This window comes from Misgurnus anguillicaudatus, chromosome 2 (genome assembly GCF_027580225.2).
Source record: "Misgurnus anguillicaudatus chromosome 2, ASM2758022v2, whole genome shotgun sequence".
Taxonomy (NCBI): domain Eukaryota; kingdom Metazoa; phylum Chordata; class Actinopteri; order Cypriniformes; family Cobitidae; genus Misgurnus; species Misgurnus anguillicaudatus.
The window spans coordinates 19,186,898-19,211,527 of NC_073338.2; the positions used below are offsets into that span (position 1 = coordinate 19,186,898).

The 24,630-nt window shown below is 36.7% G+C and overlaps 1 protein-coding gene across 4 annotated transcripts in view; it reads right to left on the reverse strand.

Annotated features, from left to right (window-relative positions):
* tnr (tenascin R (restrictin, janusin)) overlaps positions 1 to 24,630 on the reverse strand; it is a 226,242-nt gene that overhangs the window by 79,351 nt on the left and 122,261 nt on the right. For all 4 annotated transcript variants that reach the window (XM_055201777.2, XM_055201776.2, XM_055201778.2 and 1 more), the window contains exon 4: positions 1,749 to 2,280. In XM_055201777.2, coding sequence (XP_055057752.2) covers positions 1,749 to 2,223 — 475 coding nt within the window. In that variant the 5' untranslated portion in view covers positions 2,224 to 2,280. The remainder of the gene's footprint in view (positions 1 to 1,748; positions 2,281 to 24,630) is intronic.

The window sequence follows — 24,630 nt, forward strand, 5'->3', positions numbered from 1 at the left end:
AGACGCGCGGACAAAGCAAGCATTTGACGCGCGTCAGAGGAAAACTCCGCTTCTTGTGAGAGGGGCAAGTGCTATGCGGTTGTCTGTTTGCAAGATGACTGATGTTGATTGTGCATTTCTTGAGAGAGTTACCGGTTTGTATTTGGTAACCTTACTTAACCTTGCGGGTCGATAAACGTCACGTGACTCAAATATGAAATGTGTATTACAACTTACTAGGTTGCCCAATGTCCTCACTGACACTCTTCCAAGCAAGGTCCTTTTTATTCCTGTCTCTATAGAAATAAGAACTTGTGTTGTATAGCTCCGGGTGACTGCTCACGGACAATATAAAGCGTTCCTTCATATTGAATGAGTGACTCCGGGCGGGGCTGCCGCCACAGCAGCAAGCAGGCTCCTGATTGGTTAACGCAGCCCAAAAGTTCTAATTTTTCAACTCGGGCGTCAGCCGCCAATTCGCGTCAAACACAAAATGCACAAAAATCACCATTCGCGCGTACCGCGCCAGACGGTCATTTAGCATCATTCGCACGAACTCACGTCTCTACCGCGGCTGGTGTAAACGCAGCATAACAATGTAATTGATGACAGAGTTTTCATTTTTGAGTGAACTATCCATTTAAGATTTCATGACAACTTTTCAATTACAGGGTAATATTTCACTGTGACTAACGGTATCAAAAACAGAATCCATTCATGTGAAAATACTTTAATTGAAAAAAATTAACTGAAATTCTCAATGTATACAAGTATTGTTGTTAACTATACAACCAACAAATGATGAGGAGGAATTTACAGGGTAATTTTTGGATTCCACATTTTATATCTGAAGCATTTTGTCACTTTAGCACTAGCTAACTTCCAATCCTGCTTAACAGTTAATATTAACGACAGCTTATTTTTATCATCATTATTTTTTGTTAAAACATTTCATCAGGTTGAACTAAAATTAAACAGGAACAAAATATTTCTGAGGCAATATCTTGCAATGTTGTTTGCACAACAGGGCTTATAACACCTGAATCATGCAGCTTTCCAGAGGCTGGAGGGCTAAGTCCGTTCAGTAAGCAGTGCTGTAATTAATCTAGTTCACAATCTAACCTCATTTGTTTTCCCTAATATGACTCTCCTTTACTACTGCGGTGTTGCAGCTGTTTTAGCAGCCCTGGAGGAGCTCTGGCGCTCCGTTGCCGTAGTTTGCAGGTGTGAATGCACCCCAGTGCACCTTTGAGACGTTAAACAAGCACAACACTGCCACCATCCACACTTCTGTTGTCCCTAAGGGTCATTGCACAATATAGCTTCTACTTCACTTAGCACTGCTGTCTTAATGTAACAGACAAGGACCAGAATGCAACCCGTAAACACTTGTTTTGTCTATTGGGTACAATGAGACAAAAGCTATACTGTATTTAGCTGGATGACTCAAATGCAACTTTAGATCAACTTGAACTGAAAGAAGTTTTATGTGTTAGTTTAATGTGTTAACTTACACAAATTAAGTTACATAATAAGGAAATGCAAGGTTTGGCTTTAAATTAAATTAAATACATAAACATGTTAATCCGTTACAAAGCTAAGCCTGTATGAGCAAATCTTACAGAGGTAGATAATTTTTTGATTCAAAGTCATTCAAAGCACAGTGCATTTTAGGTATAGTATGTTCCCTTGGAATCAAACCAACAATTTTGGTACAGCTAGTGCCATGCGTTGTTGGACACAAAGACTTGTATCCAACATCAACTCACCCATGACAGAGCTCTCGCCACAACACCCGGAGCTACAATGCGCCCGAAGCACCAACACCTCGCGCTCCAGCATCTCTATACGATTGGCCAGCTGTTGTATGGCAGTGATGGTGGGACAACCGCAGGCTTGCTTCGGGATGTTGATGCGGTGAGTAAAGGTCACCTGGCTTTCCGAATCCACCGTCTCTTCTGTATACTCCGTTGGAAACTTGTCACCCTCGCCGGTACCTTTGTTCCCTGGGCCTGGTATCGTGTCCAGGTCTATGGAGCACAGTGACTCAGGCGGTACATTGATGTTGTATACATGATTGAAGATCATGGACTGGGTCTGGTTGCTAGGGTCATCTGGAAGCTGTCGTCTCACTCTCGTGGTCTTTACTAGTTTGCTGGTGGGGTTAGGAACAGCTTGAACCCCAAAGAACAGCAGAGTCAGGCTCAGCATTGACCTTTGCATCGCCATGTTGAGCCCCCACATCACAGCTGAGGCAATAGTGCCAGATCATCAACTCCTCAAGAAGACCTCTGATCGACACTGGAGAGAAAATACAAAATGTGGCTTTTTCAGAAAACAGGACGGGTAATGGGCAATTCCACCGAATCAATGCCATTTGCATGTAATCAATCATCAAAATGAACGTTGTTTTTTTATGTCTTTACAACACTTTTTTCACTATTTAACAGACATAAGCCCTAATCCAACCATCCAGAATGTCTATTTTTCTCCGACCACCCACGTAAACATTCCCGGCTGAATTAACTACTGTTTTTGACAAACACTCGCAAGGTTGTGTGGTAATATAATTGCCATCCGAATCCACATATCTTAGTTTATAAAAGGGGATCAATGCAAAAGTCATTCTGCACTTTCTTTAAGCGCCCTGAAATGCACCATATGGTAACGCGCTTCAAGTTTATTCTGCACCAGTGAACCGTCTTTCATTATGAGCATTTTAAACATTGACATCTTCAAAACTGAAATGATGAGAAGTAGCCTATATATGGGGATAATCTTTCATCGCTCTTCTATAGCAAGTGGGAGCTGATTTAAATAAAGAGAACATCACAAAAACATTTAAAATGGCTATTATCAGCAGCAACAAGTGCAAAATGCAATTTTAAAATGTATTCAATTGCACAACAGTATCCGGGCCATCGTGCAGCCCATGTCCAGGTGTTTCGAATTATAAACTTACACCCCTTAAGAAAATTAACTATGGTTTTATTGTGGTAAAAGTGTAGTAAGCAACCTTTTTGGTGAACGTGATTTCACCAAGTATGATGTGATCCTGGATCAACATTTTCATTAACCAATAAGATTGCAGGATTAGGGTGTATGTTAGATTTAGGTTTAGGATTGGGTTAGGGGCTTTTAAAAAATACCCCTCAAACTATTATTTCACACTAATTTGAGGGTTTAAAATGGTTAAGGTTTGAGTTAGGGGTATCTTTGATAAGGGTAAGTTGGGGTATCTTTGATTAAAACATTGATCCAGGATCAACAAAAAATGTTGATCTAGGATCACATCTTACTTTGTGAAATCACGGCGACCATGTTTTTTTTTTTTTTTTGGTGTATTGATTATTATCGGCAAAACCATGGTTTTACTACTGTACACTAACCATGATTTAACTATGGTTTTTGAAAACCATGGTTGTCAAAACTATGGTTATTTTGTTGTTACCATGGTTTTACTTCAGTAACCATGTTTTTTTGGTTTTAATTGTAGTAAAACCATGGTTAATTTTTGTAAGGGACATTCATCGGAAATTTATCTTCATCCAAATGCACGAGTTTCATCGCGGAGGAGGCATGCAAATATATTTTTCAGACATCCTGATGAGAAACAAATACGTCAGAATAGGGCTATAGGGTACATCACTATTTACAATTCTTGTCAATGACCATGTTTACACCCCCCCTTATTATGCAAATATAAGGGGCAGTTTGGCGATATTGCGATTACACCCCATTCAAACACAGTATTGCGATTAAAGGGACACTTCACCCATTTGCATTAAGCTTTGTATAGTTAGAACCCCAGTCATGTTTTTAAATGGTCAAGCATAATTTCCTCAGTTGCCGCTGAGACAGGAGAAATACAGATTTCAGTGTTGCACTTCCTTCTTTCAATGATGTAAAAATCATCATTTTGCATCATTGAAAGACGGAAGTTCAATAACTTTGTTGAGGGGGTGAGACTACAAACACCCCTTTTCTCAGTCAGATAGGCACCAAATTCTAAATGTATGTTACATTTCGACTACAAATATGACACACTTTCAATAAAGATTAATCTTTCTACAGGTGAAATGCTCCTTTAAAAATAATGTGATTTAGCTCATAATCACAGTAAGTATAATCGTATTAAAAGAGGTTGCGTACACCGTTTTTAATTACAGTATGCTTCCATGTAAACGCTTAAATCGCATCTATACCGCATGTGTTTTAGTTACGCACCTTAAGCGCAAATTCATTTTAAACCTGACATAAGGAAGTTTTCCCTGAACTCTGTCAACACGACTCGCTGTTTGCAGTCTGCCTTCATCCAGAAACAGCTCAAATAATGCGACAGCAACACATAATGCGTACACAGACCTGCTAGAGCATGATTCAAAAAGGTGTCGAAAGGATTTTCTGATATTTTTACACATAAAACCAAGAGGATTTCTTTTGAAGCATTACAAATATTTAAATAATTTGATTAATGGTCTTAAAGAGCACCAATTATCTGATTCACGGTTTTACATTTTCTTTGGTGTGTAAGTGTGTATTAGTACATGTTAACAATATGCAAAAGGTACAAATCCCAAAGTAAACGATGACGCGAGTTATTGTCTCAAACGTAAATCTCTTTTCTTGGACTACAACAAACAAACGGATTGTAGGCAACAGTTTACTTCCTGGGATTGGTGATGTAGACAAGACCAACATTATCATAATCCCTCCCCCTTTGGACTCACAGCCTATAAATTAACTCAGGTTAGCATTGCATTGTGAGCGAATCTTTTATACATCGTAAGGAGCGTCACATTTTTCGGCTGACGTCAGAGGTATTCAGGCCAATCACAATGTACAGATTAGCTGGCCAACCAGGGGCAGTTTTGTACAAAATCCATGCGTTTCAGGAAGAGAGTGAAATCCGGAGCTACAAAAAGTGAAAAATAATGTTTTTTTTAACCATAATCCACGCCAACACATTGTATTATAAAAAATACACAAAATAACATTGTTTTCAGCAATGAAATAGGTGCACTTTAAAGAAGAACTGTGTTGATACAGTGTGTTGATTCTATATAGACATGGCTTGAAGGTTCGCGTTCTTTAAATCTTCCTTAATCCTTTATCAGCAACAAAACCCAGGACAGAAGTACAGTGAAGTATAAAAAGATTCACTGAGTGCGACTGGCACCTGTGCTTTGGGCCTGCGGTCAGACAGTAATAATCCCTACTGACATTTTCCGTGTTCACTGGACTAGCCAAAAGCCTCATCCTGACCAAAAACCATTTTATCAGCGCTCAATCACCTGCATCAACCGAACGACTTTATAGTAAATGTCTACTCCTTCGCAATATCAATTTTATTTTGGTGGTGCAGAAAAATGTATTTTCCAGAATTGGAGTAAAAAATCCTATAATTTAAAACAAACACTACAATACAATGCAGACAGAGAAAAGTATGTGGGTTGTCATGGCAACGGACTGGTAGACTGCATCTACACTGGAAGTGAGCGCTGTGTCTCAAACCAGATTCCTCCTACAGTATTATAATCAACAGAGCCGTCTAAACTTCAAGAACAGCTTTACTGACAGACTCATCTCTACTTACCGCACAGCTACTTAGCCACTTCATTATCCGTGTCTTACTGAAAATGATTTTAATTACAACTATCATATGTGTAAATCTGAAGAAGACTGTTTTATTATTTAGGATTTACTACTGCTTACTTTTAAAGTACTCTTGCTACCAGCTGGGAAGCTTGCAAAACACTTTAAAAAATTTGCTGGGTTATTTTCAACCCAGCGTTGGGTCAAAATGGGACAAACTCAGCTGTTTGGTTAAATTAACCAAGAAAATTTTTATATTGGACCCAACAATAGGCTAAACCAACCCATCATTTTGGGTTGAAACAAACCAATATATAGAACCCAGACAGTAGCTGCGTTTACATGGACATTTGTAATCCGTTTAAATGATCAATCTGAATAAAAATGCTCCATGTAAACACCTCAATCGGACTAAAAAGTGCCAATCTGATAAAAAAATCTAATCCGCTTGTTAGGGGTGGTTTATACCGTTTGTAATCCACTCAAAATGACATGTATACACTTGATCGGATGGATAACTGAAACTGGGATGCTCTGCGCATGTGCCATCTTTTCTTTTTTTAATGGCGGTTGACAAACCCACTGAAAGGTGCATTTCCGCCACCTACAGGACGGGAGTGTGGAGCATATGCACACGTGCAATGACGTAGAATTGCCGTTATGACATGTGACGCAAATAACTCGAGTTTGTTTTGTTGAAGGAAGTCACAAGAAGTGATTGTCTTGTTAATCTTGTTCCTATTATCCGTCCAATTCCCCATAAAGTGATACAAGACAGCGTTGTCCGGTCAGTCCATGATTTATTCTCTGATCCACAAACGCGTGTGTTTGGACTCGCTCTCGCGAACGGTCCCTGCAGCACCGCGTGAAGTAAAATACGCTTTTTTGGCACACGTGAATGGGTGTTTTTGCTGCTGCTTTATAATCAGTGAGGCACAAAGCAAATCTTGAAACAGCGTGAAACTATATTGTGCAATGTGCGCATGTCAAATGATCAAATCTGATGTAAAACTTGTGTCATATAAACACGCACATCAATCCGATCACATTATTAAGTGTTCATGTAAACGCTATGATAAGATTTATTAATCGGAAGGATTTTAATCCGATGGAGGCAAAATGTGTCCATGTAAACGTAGCTAATGTCCCTTTTTGACCCAATGCTGGGTTGAAAATAACCCAGTGTAAATATTCATGAAGTGCACATTGGGTTTCTGAATTCATAGTCATGCATGGCATACTGACAATTGAAACGATGTAAGATATGATTATCCAGACTCCCACTGAAAATCAAATAGATACGTTGCATTGCATGCAGAGAACCGGTTGGAACTCAATTTGACACTGGTGTAACCAAATGAAGTCAAGTAGATAAAATACTCCTATATTCAAAATACATACACATTTTAAAGCTACCCATCAAATAAAAGAACAAACCATCCATCTATCTACCTAATGTCTGAGGATCCAAATCCTTTCTATATCGAAACCTTTTCAAAGTATAGCAAAATGAAATGTATATACACCAAACAACGACTTGTAGTCAAATATTCCAGTCACACTGTGTTTTGTTGGATCCTGTGGGGTGGGTCTAAATGGGTTGCACTCAGTTTAATAGTGGCACTGGACCCTGGAGCAGGTGGCTCATTAATTCCACCTCCATCCTGCCTCTTACACCACTGAGTGGCAAACTTCACTTCTCATTCGAACTGGAGTGCTCTGACATTACACAACCAATTTTACCTCACGCCTTCCACAAAAACGAAGGAGACAGGTGATAAATAAGGAATCAAAATTTGCATACAATAACGCAAAACACTTCGCCAGTATTAGACAAAAACTGTGTCCATTTAAATCCAACACTGCCCTTGCAATCACAACGCTTTTAACACTTCAACAACGAAGTATTTCAGACATTTCCTTTTTTATGCTCATGTGTTTTTTTCTAATAAAAAAATCAGAGACTTTAAAACGACAGTATAGAGAGATAACAGAGCCGGAGTGACTGTCACACTTTTTTCGCACGGATTGCTGTACAGTAAAGTAAAGTCAGACCAGGTCTCTTATTATAATAGGCTGGTGAAAACTTCTTGTTTTATCTTGGCAATGCAAAACAGCCTGCAGTCTTTGAAGAGAAAGGAATCCCATCAGACTGTATGATGGAAAGACTCAATTAGGAGAGCTCTCAATTAGACATGACAGTGAGAACCACAGAGACTCTGCAGTTTTCCCAATATCCCAATTTACAGCTCAACAGAATCTGTTTGCCTGGATTTCTCTTTTCCGTCACTTAATGGCTGTCAATCTAGCAATGAGAACTTACAGTGTGTTTGTGTGAGAGAGACAGAGAGAGAGAGAATGTGTGTGTGGCTTATCATATAGCACCAGACAGAAGAGAGCAGGTGGTATAGATGCAGTTAAACATCCAATATACAAGCAGAGATGAATGAAAGTGATCATGAAATAATAATTACCATGATATATTGAGGTGGAGGTTCGCTGTTACATTGCCAAATCCAACCGATGAGCCTGTGTCGGCTGTGCCAATGTATTAAAATGTATGACTTTCTTAATAGAAATGAAATACAATGGCAAATATTAACACTTTTAAAATTTGGATTCACAAAAATTGGTAACAAATGAATGCAGGCTGCAGCTCTGTTATGGAAAAAAACCTAATGGATGGAGATGTTTCAATAACAAGGAAAATAACAATTGGATCATTATGGCTATGATGTAATGTTTGGAGAGTTGATGCATCATCATGTATTATAATAATAATCATGGTTTCTTGTTTTGAGGTCTGCTGCCGTATGACGACTATTGTTGCTGATGATAATCGCAGACTTCTTGAAGAACTATGGAAAGCTTTTCAGAGAACTGAAAAGCACATTGCTGTTATACAGAAGGTCGAGAAAGACATTGAAACCGAGGGACAATATATTTATTTTTGGAAAAAGTTTCACCTTTATTCACACGCTCTTGTTTTTTCAAATTAAACCATCTGTGCTGCTATTGAGATGATGACAACATAATTTCAACATTTCAAATCTCTTTCTCTCTATATTCAGTCAAAACTAGCTATTACTTAAAGCCTCCATGAAATTAAAATTAAACCTTTTTTCCTTTTAGTATAAATACATTAGGCTTAAAAATAAATATAAACTGGTATGGCTCAAAACACTGACAACATTCTCATACAGAAGATATAAGCATTCAAAACCTACAGTTTGACAAAAAAAGAAGTTGAATTTCTATGACATCATCCTACACTTCAAATCATATTTCCTGTCCAATCAAATGCTTTTTAGATGCGTACAGTGCGTCTTTGCTGGAATGTGCCATAAATAAAAAAGCTATTGGCTATTTAAAAAAAGGAGAGTGTCTTGAAAGTTTTGTTTAAACTTTCTGTTTTAGTTAAACAGACGTCCCCACATCAAATAATACTGCAAATTCCAAGGTACTTCGTTGGGCCTTTAAGATTCCTGTTTCAAAAGTGAAGATATCAAATTTTTAGACTATATACTTCACTTGCACAGTGTTATATATTTTGTTCACATGCATTATCCCAAATGTTTTTAACAATGTTTAAATCCAAAGTATTTGACTTCACGTGGCACTGCGCAGATTGATCAGGGTATGATATCAAAGTATCACAAGAGCAAAGCATTTAGCATTATTTTAAAGGAAAACAACAACGTTTTTCAATATTTTACTATGTTCTTACCTCAACCTAGATGAATTAATACATACCTATCTTTATATATTGCGTGCACTTAATCTTTGTAAAGCGCGTTGTGAATGTGTTAGCATTTAGCCTAGCCCCATTCATTTCTTAGGATCCAAACAGCCACCAGCCATTTTTTTTAAAGTTGCCCGCCAGCATTTTTTGTGATTTTCACAAAAATTTCACAAAATGCCTTCCAGGAAAATTTTCTTCTAAAAAAAGCTTACAAACACAAATGAAAGTACAGACCCTCTGCTTTCATATAAACAATCAATCAAACAAACAAAATTTGTTTTTAAAAATATTTTTTTTAGCAAAAAGCTGAAATAATTGCATTTATGTGAAGCAATTTTGTTGGAGATCAGATTCAGAACGATTAACAAAAAATACATAGAGTTTAAAACTAGTAAATATTGTATTGGCTTTAGTTTTTTCATAAATTTGGTAACTGGATAATCTAGTGTATAATCCCTGTATTGCAGATTAACATAAAATTAATCAAGCACACTTTATTTATGCAAATGTTTTCTCTTAATCGACAAAATAACAAAGTTTGAGCGAGAGGGGGAGTAGTCAGAAGTGATGATGTTACTGCGCGCCGAGGTCGAAGTGCTGCAAACTAAGTGCTCCTCCGCCGTACAATATAGTTCTCATTTTTTATCACCACATTTTATTTTGTGCCACCATACTTACTCGTGTGACTACTCATGTAACAGTTTTTAAATCGGGAAAACCTGAAAGTGTTTGGTGGCTTCTAAATTCATCCCTGTTTGGATCCTAAGGAATTAATGGGGCTAGGCTAATTGCTAACACATTCACGACGCGCTGTACAAATATTAAGTGCACACATTGAATAAAGATAGGTATGTATTAATTCCTCCAAGTTGAGGCAAGAACACAGCAAAACATTGAAAAATGGTGGTGTTTTCCTTTAATGTCATATTGACCGATCTGCGCAAGTATTATTGTATGGAGAAGTACTACTCTAGTATGCCACTTTATTAAGACAAACTGTGGGCATACAGTACATTATAATATCACTTTATTTCATTACGTCATCCATGAACATTATCCATGATTATTTAAGTCCTGTTAGATCGATTCCTATCAACAGTAAAGGTGAAGTCTATTACTCCCATTGTTCCATGCTTTTTTACAGAGTCATCAAGCTACACTGTTGTTGTTATTTAGCAACAGAAATGACACGAAACATGTCATGAATCACAGATAAATCTACTCAGTCTTATAATGAGCTTGTTTTCAACCCAAGACACGCCGGCTATTCTTCAGAGAATACAAACACACGTCTGATTGAGATGTCTGGAAACATGAATGACTGTATCTCACCATGTCAGATAATTATGACACTTCCAGATGTTCAGGTGATGCGACTCATCTTCGAATCTACGCTGTGGCACATTTGCAATCATCAAGAAGGATCTTATAAATGGCCTTGTCTTTAAGGACTGCTGGTAATTCTCCAGTGTTATACAGCAACAATTCTCCTATAATTCAGCGAGTGTTTGTTGTGTGCTCAAGTCATGATTTGATCAGAAAGAAAAGCGTGTGAACAGTAGAATTGGGATAAAGACGTGTAGCCCACATGATGTTAGGGCATCAGGAGGTCAATAAAAGCATTAACCTCTTGCCAAGATAACAGATGGGAATGTTTGTTGGCTTCACGTTGGATTTGAAAATGCCTTGTTGATAATGAAAAGATAGCAAGTGCAGTACAGTACATGGACTCTGTAAAAGATGCAGTGTTAGCTTGCGGTACACTTTCTCCAATACAATACCTATTTTAACCATTAAATCCATTAGGTCTCTTTTATTTTTTTTGATTGTTTTTTAAGCAGGGTGGATCATTTGAAACAGTTATGATGTTACAAATAACTTCAAGGTCTATTTAGAAAGTATTTTTTTCAAGTTTGTTTCTTTAGTTTCTAATGTGATTAGGCCATGCAGTACATTTTTCCCATCATATATTTATATATACGGTAGCAGACATTTATTTAATTATCGAGTGTGACTCACAGCGTATTGTGTATTGTATAATTTTCTAAAACTGATCCCACAAGTATAATTTGCTCAGCTATGATAGTTTTATTAAGTTCTCTTTCATCAAATTGATTTTTAAATGTGTAAAATAATCTCTCTCTATATCTATACTTTGTCCATATTTACAAAAAATAAGTACTAATAGAATGGGTGCAGGGTGGCACAGCGTAAAACCAGTTTCAGTCAGTCATCTTTTCTGTAAAAGGGATACATTTTAGGAATGCACTACCAACAGAAATAAAAACACAAACCAATCTGAAACAATTTATTGAAAAGGTGAAATACTGGCTGAAACAAAACCAAATTTGTGATCACTGATAATGTCACTGTTATTTTATTATTTTGTTATTTTATATAATTGTTGTTTTAGCTGTTTGTTTTGACTCTCTTTGAAATGGTGATACAGGTAGCCTAACCAGGGACAGGGGTTGGAAATTACCTTCAGCTAGAAACCCTATGTGCAACTCATCTGTTCAAGTTACATGTAACCTGTTACAATGTGTCTCTTTTGCATTGTCCCTGATAAATAAACTAACAAAATAAATTAACAAACCAAGCGTGCCGCACAAGTCCTGAAAAGTGAAGCCAAAACGTCTCGATTGCCCCCCAGTGACTGGTCCCAGCATAGGTCATAAACCCCGCCTCCCCATGATATTCAATGGGACTTGAGACCAACTAAACAATTTAATTACACTTCAATTATCTTTTTTCCGAAGCTGGTTTCTGTCATTTACTGTAGTTTTTATCACGCTGATCTAAATTCAAGTGTTTGTTTTTAAAATAATTTTGTTTTTAGTTAGTTATTTAATGCTATAAAAACAGTGGTGTCACGACATGATTGATAGCTGTGATACGCGTATTCTGCGCGAGCGGGGCCTTGCTTTCGAGGCTTTACTTCCTGCTCATTACTGCGCAGGGGTGCGTTTCCCAAACAACGACGTAACTCGCTGCTGAACGACCATAGTACGATGCATCGTTGGAGAAACGAACTACCTTGTCACGAGTGTTTCCTGAAAGCACAGTTACTTTGTCGCACATTTGCGTTTGACGCATGTTTGTTTAACAACATAGTTGATGATGTCACGTGGGAGGTGAAGTACTAATTAATCTGTGCAAATCGATTTAGTGTCAGATTATTGCTGCAAATAATATATATTGCATCAGAAGACTGATTTTGTTATCGTGATTTAGTTATCTGTTGTATATTTTCAAGATATTTAATTCACGCGCAAGTTCCCTCTTACGTCATTCCTCCCAGGGATTCCCCAGGGTCTTAAAGCTCGTAGACTGCGCACATGCGCCGTTTTCAAATACAGCCCTTTAATTCTGTTTACAAATTTAAAGATGTAAAATAAAATTGTAATATATTTAGAATGATGGATATAGACTGTACTACGTGTTTTTTGCTTATTTTGTTCAAAAGCATGATCAACGTAAGTCTACATATGATAATAACAAGGAACGATGCTTCTAACAACAGGTGAAGAGCTGTCGTTCCAACGACACAAGTTAGCGATGCAGTTTGCGAATGTTCGTTTGAACGAAGGTTTCGGGAAACACCAAATCGTTAAACGATGTTAGTAAACATGGAACTTACGATGTTCGTTGGCTAACGATGCTTTTGGGAAACGCACCCCAGGACTGGTCCCGAAATCGCTACTGTGCAGACACTAAAGACCCAAAATGTCATCGCCGTATCGGGACACTGACAGCTTCACTTTTCACCAACGGAAGAGAGCAAACGTGCGTCGTTTGTCATTTTTTACAGACTACGAAACAAACCCTGGCATTGCAGGTGCCATACTCTACCACTTGATGTACAGCAATAACCTTACGCAGTATACCAACAAAAATATTGATATTTAATATAAAACACTAAATTGACAATTTGTACTGTGAAAATCGTATAAGTTACTTTATTTTACTTTATTAGTTACTCCTATTACTATAATTTTATTCTTAAATTCATCATAACAATTATGTCTGGTTAAATTGTTATCCCAAATAAATTGCTGTCCATATGAATTATTATGGGGGTGTAATGCTGAGGTGGCAGGTGAAACAAAAAAGACACGTTTTTTTAATCCCTTTGGTTTTTTTAGGAAATACTTTCCGAAATCAAGACACAAGCATCTCATTTTTTGTAACACTTTACAATAAGGTTGTATTTGTTAAGTAGGTCTCACACAGCAGTGTGATTTGGCTGGTACATTATCCTGCTTATTACACAGCTATTTACCTTATAAATAAGGTAAGGAATATTAAATATTGATTTGAATTATTTTATTAGCTAATTTCAACAAATACAGACCTTATGCAAGGAAAACCTGTTTACTTTCAGTTTTAAGATAAGTCAAGATTACCAAATGTAATAAGCACGCTATTTGGTTTAATTTTTTGTAAATATAATGTCATATATGTTATTAAAATACATTTATATTTAATTTTGTGTAATATTAAACTGTACCTCTCAAAATGATTTGCAGCATTCGGGTCACCATATTTGCGAATAACAAACCTGCAAATGTTGTAACTGGCCAGTCAGAATCAAGCATTCCACCGAGCCGTGTAATAACATTAGTTATACCACGGGACTGTTGAATGCTTTATTCTGATTGGTTGAGAAATGTTTCACAGGTATGCATTTTTTTCGATGAACGCACACCTGACCTGTCAAATGTCTTAAAATAATCCCAGAGCATGGTAACCATGGTCCTTTAAAAGTGGACTTTGAAAATAATGCACACCCGCGGTGTAATGGCACTTCGCTTCGCATTACCACCTTGAGTGCATTATTTTCTAACAATTATTCCTTACTTAATAAATGCTCAAAAATTATAATGTTTTTTGTTAGTTCATGGTAACTAATGCATTTATTATGCATTAACACTGTAGCATGCAAAACACTCTTTTTAAATGTAGTGTTTTTCATTCAAATTCCTCCTTTTTTATTTAGTTACAAAGTTAAAAGTATGTGTTGCATATAATGATCCATTTATTAATGTGACGACCTTTATAACTAAGATGAAACTTGAAAAGGTGATTATGAAACCTTTCTTTGAGCTGAGTTAATACTTGATATACTGTAAAAAAACTCCTCTGCTAAAGATCTTGTTGCCATTTTCTTTTCTGTCCTATTCATGTGAGTCCACTTGCTTAGAAAAACACAGACCCCCGATACATAATTATACACATGCATACAAAAATACAGCATGCGCACACACGCACCGTACATTTATTCACTACACTTGCCCTAGTTCTTAAATAAGGGTACACAGATAATATATAAATATTAAAGTGTGTTGTTACTTATGGTGGCAGCAGTGATGTTTTCTTTTGATCACAATGCTATTAGTCTTTTAAGAGAAAATCCTCTTTCATACAGTACTCCTGTTTCATTTCATCCTGATTCATTTTAGATTCTGTCAACACTAGCCGTATGTCTCAGCGGCTTTGTTCACGTTGGACATAAACCTGATTTGTTTTCAAATGCGATGTTTAGTCCTGATAAAAGACTATTCAAACACTGTATTCAATGTCAGGTGTATATAGATGCCATCAGCGGTAACAACATAAACAAAAGACTTTTGTGGCCCAAACTTAACTTTCATTAGACTTCCACAAAGACTCAATAACAAGTCCCTCTAGAGTAAATTAATTCTGATAACAAGCTAAATAAATAACAAGTAAAGGACCTTAATTCAAGTTAGAACTAAAGCGTGTCAACCATTACAATAAGCTAACATTACCATGTAAAATTAACGTACACAATGCTACAGATCCATGCTCGCATTCCCCCTCATCTTTATTAACCCCCCCCCCCCCTAAAAAAAAAAATGATTAAAAAAACTTTTTCCAGAGGTCAGTTTAGCCACTAACCAGACCAATAAACAAACATAGCCACTTTGAGCCACAGGAAACCCTAATGATCTGATGAAACGGTCTATATACTGTAAATCTGTTGCCATAGTAATGACACACAGAGAGATATAAGAGATAAGCTACAGTGGAAACAGAAGACATGTCTATTAATGCGATAAAGACATTATTGTATTTATACAGTGAATGTGCCATTTAAGTGCAAAAAAGTAAATTCAGACATTCACTACAGCACTTTTTGTATGATGTTACAACCTCACACTATACATGAAATCCAATGTACACTGCAAAAATGATTTTCAAGAAAAAAAATCTTAGTATTTTTGTCTTGTTTCCGTAAAAATTTCTAAAAATTCTTAAATTAAAATGCTTTTTCTTGATGATCAAAATGACCCAAGAAAATAAGTCTAGTTTTTAGAGCAAAAATATCAAATTTAAGTGATTTTGTGCATAAAACAAGCAAAAAAAAAAAATCATAATCTTGAACATTTTTCTTAAACACTAAATTCAAGAAAAATGTGCTTACCCCATTGGCAGATTTTTTTTGCTTGTTTTATGCACAATGTCTTAAATTTGATATTTTTGGTTTAAAAACTAGGCTTTCTTGGGTTGTTTTGCTCACCAAGAAAAGCATCTTAATTTAAGAATTTTTAGATATTTTTACTGAAACAAGACAAAAATACGATGGGCCCTATTTTAAATGATCTGAAATGCAAGTGTCAAGCACAAAGCGCAAGTGACTTTGTGGGCAGATCTTGGGCACTGTTGCTATTTTCCCGGTGGGAGAAAAAACTTTTGCGCCAGGTGCAAATCTATAAGGGGTTGGTCTGAAGTAGGTTCATTATTCATAGGTGTGGTTTGGGCGTAACGTCAAATAAACCAATCAGAACGTCATCCAACATTCCCTTTAAACGCAAGTGCGCAAGTTCCATGGCAGGTTGCTATTATTATGGCGGATTTACCAGGCGCATGCCAGGAGCGGTTCACAGCCGAGGAGACCAACGTTCTTGTAAGAGCAGTCAAAGACAGAGAAGTTGTTTTGTATGGGGATGGGAGAAACCCGCCCAAATCAGCGTCGGTTAAACAGGCGTGAGAGGAAATAGCCACAATGGTCTCATCAGCTGGCATCCTCAGGACGTTGCGCCGCAAGCGAAACAATAATGACAGGAGACAGGGGAATCCCAAGCTTGCCAGCATAAATCAGGCACGCTGTGTAACAGGAGGTGGATCTGCCTCTACACAGGACCTGAAAGCGCTGAACGCTGAAAGCGTTGAAGGGTTTGGGGGCTTTGAAATCGTCACCCAAGAAACGCAAGCAGTCCAACCCCAAGGTACACTTACAAATAAAGTTCACATACATTAAGGTTTCTTGTGAAAACATTTGAATCATTATTTACATAAAATAAACGTAATACAGCCGCACAACAAACTTATAAAAATATTTTATTCGTTATTTGCATGAGAATTTTTTAACGCAGCCACACAATAAATATAAACTATCACCACAATGCTCACCACAATGATTTCCCTTATCTCATGTGTATATATTTTTCATTGTAACAATTTATGATTTGCAAAAATAACTGTTGCATCTGTGTAGATGAGATAAGCAAAGTGTATGCGCCTTGTGCACCCTACACATTATGGTCAAGCATGTGCCCTTAAAATAGCATAATAAATAACGCAAAACGCGCCACTGATTTTAGACTAGCTTTTTTCTGGTCACTGGTGCAATTGTTTCCTAGTTTGCCGACATGCGTCTGTGGAGGGAAATTCCGCTGTGCGCCGGTGCAAAATACGAATGATACATGCATCACTGACAAAGTCAATTGCGTTGGGAGCAAGATAGGGCCCTAAGACATTTTTTTCTTGAAAATCATTTTTTTGCAGTGTAAGCCTTCAGATTAAAATTCATGAAACAGAAACAAATTTTAAATCATTTATACAACAAAATCTGTGTTTAATCAGACTTTAAACCACAAATATGAAGACCCAAATTACATCCATACACAGAAATGAGTCTAGATCCTCAAAAAGCTGTCTGAACAAGCCTGGCCTTACAACATGTTATAAGCTTGCTAATATCTGGCAGTATAGGTGTTAGTTTCAATGAAATCAAAACTGACAATTTTTTACGTAATATCGCTGTGTTTATTAAAAACTATTTTCCATGTAAGTTTTTATTTTTATTTTTTATTAATGCACCCTCATAAACTTCAATCAAAATAAATGCAAATAAACCTCCACCCTCTTGTGGCGACCATTCTCAGATGACGACAGTTAGACGGTTTGGGCGAGAGCATCCGTTAACTCGCCCCCCCCCCCAACTGTCTGTCTGCTACCAGTTCTATTTCTGACTGAAATACCAACTTTTTAATATCCAATCAAAGCACAGAGGAAAACACAAGCCCCGCCCACTATTTACCTCACATGATATTCTGGCTACGTCCAAAAGCTCTAAAATGCTGCATTCGGAGGCAGCATGGTTTATTTTCAATCTACCACAACTTTATGTGTGGGCATGCGTGGGGAATGTGATTGATCGAGCCTGGTCGAGTCGAAAAAAATAAAAAGGCAGCCAAGAAAGCGGCTGAAGAACAAATTTATTGTAAATAAAGTTATATTTTTACTTTTTACACCTTTTGATTGCATTTCCAGCTAAAAATTTAGTTTTCAAATATGGGTTTAGTTATCACAAAGGCGCTCTCTGTTTATATTTCAAACAGAATTCCATTACGCTGCCTATGAAGGTTGTCCGAATGCATTTCCCGGGGCTGCCTTTATGTTGCCGAAGTCCTTGCCTCATGAGGCAGCCAGGCAACAAGTCAGCTCCCTTGAGTTTCAGACGCAGCATCTGTTTCCTTTCGGAAATAAGTCATAACCCGTAAGTAAAGATGATCGCAACTTCCGGTTCACGGGGACTTTAAACTTGTTCAGTCTAAGTGGAGTTCTTTCTTTATTTGAAGTTTGTCTGATCTAGTATCACTATATGTCACGCCTGAGAGAACATGGAGCAGCTCTCTTAAGAGAGACATCCATCTTTTTGTCCGGTGCTGGATATCTCCCCTCCTCCTTTCTCTTGCTCTCGAACTTGTATTGCTCCCTATAGCACTTTCTGGTTAGATTGGCATAAAGGGCTGTCTATGTTGCTTATGTACCGAGCTGACAACAAACTCCACACATTGAGTTTCACCCTCGGGCGGACACAGACGTGTAGGCGACAGTGGAGGGGAAGCATCAGCAACCCCTATTTGCACAGGTTAATGTGCAAACACCTTAATGCAAAGACCGCCGCAGAAGTTGGCCTCGCGGCCCCCGGCTCGCTCACACCCTTCTTCTGCGAGAGAGCTCAGCCCCGTAACATTACCATTCTATTCTCATTATTCCTACAGTGGCTGCCAAATTGCCTTGTCTTTCAGGATCATTGGACACTGTTCATTTCCAGCACCTGCGACCCAGCAGGTTTTAAACCCTCACTCTCTCTCCCAGAGTTCCCAAGGCAACAGAGACTTAAGCATGTAGGGACACGAGAAATCCACGTTTCAGAGACGTCTCTGTTACGTTATTTATTTGTGCCGGAAACTGAATTTTAATAAAATATAGGCTGCAGTTTGTATTGACAAGATGTTGTGGAAAAGGCCTTGGGGTGTAAATGTACATATAACTTCAGAAACAAAAATGATTTTTTTTGTTGTACATCAATATAAACACTGTTAGACTGTTGGGAAAATTAAATATAACCTACTAGCAAGAGGTTAAAAAGTTTATTGTAAAGTGAGTTTTAATTTTATGTCCACGAAGCAAAATTTCCCACTGCCAAATAAAAAAGCCAATTACTAAAAGTTCAGGTCATGTACTGAGATACTTTGTAAAACCACAAATGTGGCTCTAAAGCAAACAAATATGTGTATTAAAGCTTTATTTTTTGCAACTTTATAAGGCTTTCTGTAAGAACTTTTGCTAATTAGAGATTGTTTAGTTATGTACACATATCTGTGTAACAACACATCACAAAATAAAAACAGTTTAAAGGCATAGATATGCAAAAAATTATAATAAAAAAATGAACTGTGCACTTTAAGAAAAAATAACTTTAGTATATTTGTCTTCTTTCGGTGCAAATATCTAAAACTTCTTAAATCAAGATACATAGATGAGCAAAATGACCTAAGAAAATAAGTGTAGTTTTTAGAAAAAAAAAAATACAATTGAAGTGAATTTGTGCTAAAAACAAGCAACAAAATCTGTCTGGGGTAAGAAAATTTTTCTCGAATTTTTCTTTAATTAAGTGTTTAAGAAATAAGTTCAACTAGTTTCAAACCAGCGCAATGATCATTTTCTCGTTTAGCACAATGCATTTGCGCCCAATGTTGCACCCATGGGCGTTCTGGTCTGAAAACGAGGTGTGTTCAGGCGCATTGTTGGCGCGTTGCTATTTTGAGGCAACTAAAATAGACTACGCCATTGACCAACTAAAACCTGGTCTAAAGTCAATGGCACAATATTGTTTTTGTTATTTAATGAGTGCGTTAGTAATATGCGCCTATAAACAGGACGACAACGTGGGTTTGCTTAAGACACATGGATGTGCAGCAGCACAAAAAGCTTTTAAATATGAAAAATTAAAGGATTAAAATGTAAAAGATTATTATTGAGTCTCTTGGACATAAATGAGGACCGATTATGAGACATTAGAAGGCGTAAAGAGCTGCTTCAACTGTAGCCTGGTAAGTAAATAAATGCTTTGCTTTAAACAAATGCATCTATTTTTAAATGTTTTTTAAATGCTTCCTCACAGATTTATTATATATAATGACTCTGTACCTGTGGATATGGTGAGATGAGAAACATTTTTAAGTAATGCTTTAAAAAAATCCATGGCACTGTCCGAGTGCTGAAATGGCTCTCCGCACGTTTGTAAATTCTTTAGCTGAGTTTGGAACCACTCCCTCGTTCACTTATTCTTTATTCCCTATATAGGGGATGACAATTGAGTCCACTATATGGGGAAGATACTAATGAACATGAGTATGCGATTTCGGACACTCATGTAAATACCATGCGTCAGAGAGCTGTTGCAGAGATTCGTCATAAAACCTTAGTTGATAATAAAGAAAGCAAAACAACTGCTTATCATATTTATTTACTGTTGTTTATTTATTGTTTAATCAAAATGTCGATTGATTTTAAATAAAAGATATTGCAATTATTTTTCATTTGTTTATTTTCAAAAAGTAGAAAATAACTGACAACAAGAAGTAATAAAAGTGTATAAATGTAAATCGTTGGTGTTTACTGTTAGTATAGCTGATTCTACTTATATGCGTTTGTCTCAAGTTGCATCATGGGAAATATAAGTGAGGTTGAGTACATTGGATGTACCCTCAAAATCAGAGTGCATTGTGGGTAAAAAGTTGTTCACTTAGGTTTCGGACACCACTACAAAATGGCCGACACCCGATATAGTGCACTATATAGTGGATAGGGAGCCGTTTCAGATGCAGCTTTTATCTCTTGTTTGTTTTTTTAGAGTAGGCTACAAACCTTTTCTTGCATATTTGCAAATTATTTTATGAGATTGCAATGATTATGTAGGATATCAATACAGCGATTAAAAGCCTGCTATTTTACTTCCATGACTGAAAGAAAACGGCTTTTAAAGGTTATAATCCAAAAAATAATGATTTCAATGCAAATGAAAACAACACAATTATTTAACATTAATCTTCTTCCTCCGCTTAGTTTTTCAGTTTACAAATTCCGCTTTCTAAATAGGGATTAAACATAGCACCAGCGCAACTGGCTTTTAAAGGGGATGAGTGATAAGACTCTCATTGGTTTATTGCACGTTACGCCCAAAACACACCCATTACTCATTACAAGAATAGGAAAAACCCTTTTCGACCATGCACTCGGCGCACAAACCATTTTCCCGTCGTTAAATTAGCAAAAGTGGATTCGGTCATGCCCGTTTAGACCGTGCATCGTGTGTTTCAGATCATGCACTTAAATAGTTAAAATCGGGCCCTTTTTGTGCTTGTTTAAGCAAAAATTTACTTTTTTTTTTTTTTTTTTTTTTTTTTTGGGGGGGGGGGGGTCTAAAAACTAGACTTATTTTCTCAGGTCATTTTGCTCATCAAGAAAATGCATCTTAATTTAAGATTTTTTATATATTTGTACTAAAAACAAGATTTAAAAATCTAAGTAAGAAAGTAATATTTTGCAGTGCAACAATTGTCCCTACAATACACTGTGGCACGTTGGCACCTAAAGAGTTTATATTTGTACCGTAAAGGTGCATATATGTACCAAATGTATATATAACTGTATTGGAAACATTTTAGGTTCTTTTAAAGAGAACTAAATCGCCTAATTATAAGAAGAGAATTTTTATTTTGCTTGCTGTTCACTTGTTCTCGTTCGGATTGCTTCTGACAATTTCTTGCATGACTAAATTGCAGACATATACGTTTTTAACTTTATGCTTAAGTTTTTATTTCAATAGGATGGGCAAAGTGTGACAATGGTGAGTTTAGACCTGGCTTGGGTTTATAGAGAGCTGATGCACAACGAAAAACCTATTCAGAAAGCTTCTGTCCTGCGGGTATTATTCTGGAAAAATAAAAAGCATAAAAGAACAAAAGAGGGTTTTGAACCATTGAAAGACATGGATGTGAAAATGTGTGTAATTGGACCTGAATTTTTATCCATTTTTAAGAGAAAGACTTCATTTAGATTTGAGAAGCCCTCTGTGCACGAAAATGTCGATCCACTCCCTCCATTCATTCAGGTCTCAGAATAATTGCTGGTAAACTGCTCAAATATTCTCAGCATGTACTGCCCTTTTCTTACTTTTTAAACTGCTATTGGGCTTCAGCAAAACTCTAAATGCCTCTTTTTTAATTTATGAGTTGGAATTTGAAACATACTGGCCACACTTCACAGGAGGTTGAAATGAAATTTGAATAGGGTTGACAAAAAGAGAAAAGTATCGAATATTTAAAGATATTCAATTAATGTGATCTTACGTCACTTCTCCCAGGGATTCTCCAGGGTCTTAAAGCTTGTAGGCCTGCGCACATGCACAGTTTTTAAATACAGCTCTTTAGTTGTAGACGTAAATCAAAAATGGTATATATTTAAGGTTTATGGATGATGCATATACATGTTTTCTGCTTATTTTGTTAAAAGCATGATCAACATAAGTCTACATATTATAATAACAAGGAACCAAGCTTCTAACCACAGATGAAGAGCTGTCGTTCAAACCACACAAGTTTGCGATTGTTCGTTTGAACTATGGTTTTGGCAAACACCAAAACGTTGAAGTTTTGGGAAACGCACCCCTGGCTAGTGGCTAAACTAATCTCTGAAACAAATATCTTGTTGTAAATAACAAATGTTTTGGTTTCCTAAAGACGAGGGGAGACAGCGATCATTAATCACCGCTATGTGATTTAAATTAAGGTAATCTACTTCTTGTTTATTTAGCAAAAATAAACTCTAAAAGTACTTTATTATTATTAATTGTTTGCGTAAGTTTACCGTAATTTACGTTTGTTTCACAAAAGCCATTGGTTTACACTGCAAAAAATTATTTTCAAGAAAAAAATTCTAAGTATTTTAGTCTTGTTTTCAGTAAAAATATCTACAAATTCTTAAATTAAGATTCCTTTTTTGGATGAGCAAAGCGACCCAAGAAAATAACTCTAGTTTTTAGAGCAAAAATATCAAATTTAAAGGGGACAGAGAATGAAAACCCATTTTTACCTTGTCTTTGTTGAATTATGGTAGTCTACCCACATTCACAAACATACAAAAAGTGCTAAACATGCTAAACATCTTGGTCTCATAGAAATTCCTCTTTTAGAAATGTCAGCCAGAAAACAGCCCAATCTGAAAAACTGATGCTTATGACATCACAGGCATCTAACTGCCCCTCCACTTTAAAATAATTGGCTACATTTTTTGAGTGGCAGCAAAGTCAGCCAATCAGTAATGAGATTGCAAGTTAAGCCAGTAGGGGGAGCCAAATAGGTGCAAAACCACTTGTTTAAAATCCCCCACCTAATAGAGCTTTCTGAGAGAGGTTTTTAGGAAGCTTCTAAGGCATTACAGACCCAAACAAAAAAAAATTTGTCTACATGTCACATCACAGAACAAGGATAAATACTCCGTTCAATCATTCTATGTCACCTTTAAGTGATTGAGTGCATCACAAACAAAAGGATCTGCCAATGGGGTAAGCAAAAAATCTTCAAGATCAAGATTTTTTGCTTACCCCATTGGCAGATTTTTGTTGCTCATCAAGAAAAAGCATCTTAATTGAAGATTTTTTTTATATTTTTACTGTAAACAAGACTTAAGAAAATGTTTTCTTGAAAATCATTTTTTGCAGTGTACTCGTCAGTCTACTGCTGAAACCATCTATAGAATAAATGAAACCATTTAGAAACATAGTTCTCTCTGCCAAGACCTTTTTACATCACTGTCTATAGGCTATTCAATACAATTCAGCTTTGGTGACCACTTGTAAGCGCTTACCTAACTGCTATAAATGGTAAATGTCTTCTAAATGTAGAATCTTCTAAATAACATTATAAATTAGCACATGGTGCATTACACTGTACGTGCTGAGAAGCAGTGGGTTGAGAGAGGGATCATACTGTATTTCATTAAAAACATTTAAAACAAGATGCACTGTATCTGTGAACACTACACAATTATATTTAAAATTGGGTAAATTGGTGTCAAACCAGTTAACACACATCTAATTCCATTTCACAAATTTGTTGCACTCAGTTAAAGTCCCACTGTGGAGAAGGTTTTATTTTTGTTCGTTTATATATCTATGTGATATTTTTAATAGCCATGTGAAAATTCATCGTTCAACCCAATATTTTGTCCATACAATTGGGGACAGTCTCATTCCCGTGGTTTAAAATTGTCTTGGTTTCCAATGTCATATGTAACCAAGCATATTAACACAGCTGAATGCGTGGATCAGTAGTTCGAGACTGTATTATGTATGGATGCCGCATAGACTCAGTGCTGAAATGATGCTTCAGTGCTGCTTACATGTGCAGGGTGAGTGCTGTAACCTGTTAACATCAGCGCTTAAAGATTAGTGCTGCAAAAGCGTAAAAGTGTGTGTATTTATTGTGTAAAACCGAACTTAGCAGTTGTTGGTTTAAAACTGCCGATTGTAGCATCTATGTACATATATATCTATGTAGGGGATGCGAAATAGTGGAGGCGAGGACTAATTCACTAATTCACACACAGTATTCATATCTATATCTAGACCTGTGTGTTTGAGTAGAGGCGGGGCCTAATTTACATATTCATAGATCTGCATTTACTAAATGAGGCAATGGTGTAGAAGTACATTT